Here is a 3,664-nt window from a genome sequence, read left to right as displayed (position 1 = left end):
ATTAAAAGAGAAATAGTCTTAAAAAATCTAATATAAAAAAGTTGTTGGAGTCATGTATAACTATTTTTTTTGGTAATACCATTAATCATTCTAACCATACAATATTTTAAATATTTTTAACAGATCCTAATATTATTACTTATGATACCTTGACTCAGAAAAATATTTCATCAACCATGTTTTTGTACAATAACGTTAAAAATCTATATCAAAAGGTTGTTGGACCTGATATGGACGTAATAGGTCCACATATGTTCGGGTATTTAGGATCCTAAAGAAAATCGAAATATCTAAAACATCTGAAAAATATTCAAAAATGTAGAAATTCATTGGTTTTGTTAAAGTTAACCAGACTTCACGATATAAGTATTGATTATTCACGATTTTGAAAATTATTGGTTTAGATATTATATTTTTATATATTTTTTACATAAAAATGAATCAATACTATTAAAAGAGAAATTGTCTTAGAAAATCAAATATAAAAAAGTTGTTGGAGTATTGTATAACTATTTTTTTTGGTAATACCATTAATCATTTAACCATACAATATTTTAAATATTTTTAACATATCCTAATATTATTCCTTATGATACCTTTACTTAGAAAAATATTTCATTAACCATGTTTTTGGAAATAACGTTAAAAATCAATATCAAAAGGTTGTTGGACCTGATATGGACGTAATGAGTCCACATACGTTATATTACCTAAAAATTCAAAATCTGACAGGATGAACTGAAAGATACCCAATTTTTTTTTTAATTTGAAAGTTTACCTGAAATCAAAAACTATAATCGTAAAGCAAAAACTTAAAAAAAATATCCATAATACCGAAAACATATTCGAAATATCCAAATATACCTAATAAACACAACATATTTATGATAGGGTCTAGGGTAGGACCCAGACTCAAATAAAGACCTGCGGGTCCAAAAAAAACCCAATAGGTTATCTTCTCTAGACCTGAGCTAAACCTATATTTTCGGGTCGGTTCGGTTTGTTTTTTTGATCCGGATATAATTCTCATGCCTAAAAGAAACTTACGTAAAAGTGTATATATAAAATCTCAAATAAACTAATTTGTAGATTATACAACTGTTAAAGATTATATTTTTGACATACTAAGACTTTGTATTATAATGTAATCCAAAAAACCCGCGCTTTCCAAGCGCGGGTCAAAATCTAGTTCCCTTTTTATTACTTGTTTAATATATGATTCATTCAGAAATTTTTTATTTTTTGGGTTGAATTGGTTTGGTTCCATTCGGGTTAGGTTGATTATGTTATTTAAGATCCGATATAACAAAAGTAACAATAAATATATACATAAATTATTCAAATTTGGTTCAATAAATATAATTTGGTTCAAGTATATACATAAATTATTCAAATTTATCAAAAAAAATCAAAAATAAATATATTAGATTTATAATGTTAATCTAATATTGAGATTTTATAAATATTATTATGACTAATATTTTATACATCTTTATATTTTTAAAATTCTAGATACATTGTATTGATTCTTTGAATATATGAAGTTAGGATCTCCTCGAGTATGTAAGTCGGATCTCGATACAGTAGATTTTTTCTATTTTAGGTAGAGGTATTTCATTCGATAAAAGCAAACTGAACCAACTAAAACCGAACCAGAATAAGGTACATGGTTTGAATATGGTTAATATAAAATAAATCATTTGAATTTTATTATCTATAAACCGAAATATATGGATATGATTACGTTATTAACCGATTAAACTGATTGAAACTGTTATTACAATATAACTGCAAATAGTAGTATACCTATCTGAAAAACTATATAACATAAGAAATCGGATTTATATCTAAGTTAATTTACTAATATTATCTTGGCTTACAACTTTTATCTACTATTAGGAGTATTATTTATTTAAATTTAGAATTATTTTATTTTATCAATTTTGTAAATAAATTATTAGGTTTTCTGTGTGTTGACAATTTACTTATTTCAGTTAATCTTGTTTATTTAATAATAAAATGGTAAAATGTTTATTCTTATTTTCAAAACAAATTTTATATAATTTAATTTTGCTGTTAATACCTATCAAATAATAATAAAATATATTTAAATAAGAAGAAGAAAATTGTATTTATGTATTAATAACTTTAATTTTAACCACATAAAATAAACTTCATAAATTCTTCAAAAGATAAAATGCTATTTTGGTCATTTTAGTTTTTGAGTGCTATTTTTGTGATATAAACTTAGAAAAGTGCTATTTTGGAGAGTTGCCCTATAATTATGGTATTTTGTTAAAAACTGAATAAACCAAAAATCAGAAGTATTTAAACTAATTTTATAAATCAAAATCCTACCAAATAAATACCCAAAAAACTGAACCGCCGGATGCAAACCGAAATCGAACAAATATGTTCTCCAACCTAATCTTCAATAACAAAAAAAAAAAAAAAAAAAAAAGGAAGAGAAAAGGTGGAATTAGGGAATATATAAAAAGGAGAGGCTCACGACGAAGTCGACTTGACTTAAAAGAGAATCCCATCGTTATAAAATCCAAATTCCTTCGCTGCGTTTCTTCTGCATTGACCGGATCGCTTCGTTCTTACGCGGATTCATCCTCAATTCACCATGACTCATATCCTTTGATTATCTTCCTCCAAATCGCTTGTTATCTCCGCTAGTTTTCGTTTTTAGATTCTGTGTTTCGATCTCGATCTTTAAAGGGTTCTTTTCTATGTGCAAAATTTAGGTTTTTTATTGGGAGGAGGTGTAATTGTTTTTGATTTAGCCTCTGGAACCATCCAATTGATTAGATCTAGTAGACTGCTTGTCGATGGTTGTTGCTTAGAAGATATCATGAGATTCTGATTTGATAAATAAATAGCTACAACAAACAAAGCTTGTTGCTTTTCTTTGATTCAAGATTTTTGATTATTTGATGGTGAAACCGCACGTGGAAGTCAGAGAGAGCGTGACCGTGAAAGAGCCGCGGCTCGTGCTGGAGGAAAAGGAAAGAATGCTGACGACGGGTTGACGCCGGAGCAACGCCGTGAAAGGTGAAAACGGATCCTACTAAAAGATTTTGTTTGATTTGAACTGATCTTGGATTCTTGATGGCTGATTCTTGTTGTGTGTATGACTTCAGAGATGGAAAAGCATTGCAAGAGAAAGCAGCAAAGAAGGCTGCTCAGGCTGCAGCTGCTGCAGGTTCTGGTGGAGGAGCAGGAGGCAAAGGAACTGCTAAGAAGTGAAATCATTTGGTCTATCGCAATAATGTAGACTTTTACGGTTTTTTTTTTTATTATGAACATCTCGCAAAATGTTTCAAATTGGGTTAACTTCGACTTGAGTTGTACTCTTGTCTGAATCCCGTTATGCTGTTTCTCTGTTGAAAAATTTATGTCTGATGCTTGCGGTAACTTATTTGGTCTTTATATGATCTGTTATAAATATTCGTGCAAATTTAACTAGTTAAGAACTGAGCTTATCTCGTGTCTGAATCGCATTGTGCTGTCACTGTACTGAAACTGGAGTTTCATAGCTTGTCGTGAGATCTTATTTGGTCTTTCTCTGATCTGTTGAAAAGTATATACTTTGCAATTAAACCGTCTCTTTGGGGTCATTGTAGCTTTACTTTTATGTTTCACTCACTCTATCAGAATG

General features: G+C 29.0%; 1 protein-coding gene across 1 annotated transcript; it reads left to right on the top strand.

Annotated features, from left to right (window-relative positions):
* The first annotated feature begins 2,396 nt into the window (after positions 1-2,396).
* LOC106388408 (small EDRK-rich factor 2) lies at positions 2,397-3,453 on the top strand. The gene is made up of 3 exons (XM_022716128.2): positions 2,397-2,636; positions 2,955-3,057; positions 3,147-3,453. The coding sequence occupies exons 1-3, from the start codon at positions 2,630-2,632 to the stop codon at positions 3,250-3,252; spliced, it is 216 nt and encodes a 71-aa protein (XP_022571849.1). The 5' UTR covers positions 2,397-2,629; the 3' UTR covers positions 3,253-3,453.
* The last annotated feature ends 211 nt before the right edge of the window (positions 3,454-3,664 follow it).

The sequence above is a fragment of the Brassica napus genome, chromosome A4 (assembly GCF_020379485.1).
Source record: "Brassica napus cultivar Da-Ae chromosome A4, Da-Ae, whole genome shotgun sequence".
Lineage (NCBI taxonomy): Eukaryota > Viridiplantae > Streptophyta > Magnoliopsida > Brassicales > Brassicaceae > Brassica > Brassica napus.
Note: the sequence above shows the minus strand (reverse complement) of the source record. Positions and strands in the feature narration are given on the sequence as shown.

Coding starts and splice junctions, on each gene's coding strand:
- LOC106388408 (XM_022716128.2), top strand. Junction 3,058..3,146: donor CCGGAGCAACGCCGTGAAAG/GTGAAAACGGAT, acceptor GTATGACTTCAG/AGATGGAAAAGCATTGCAAG.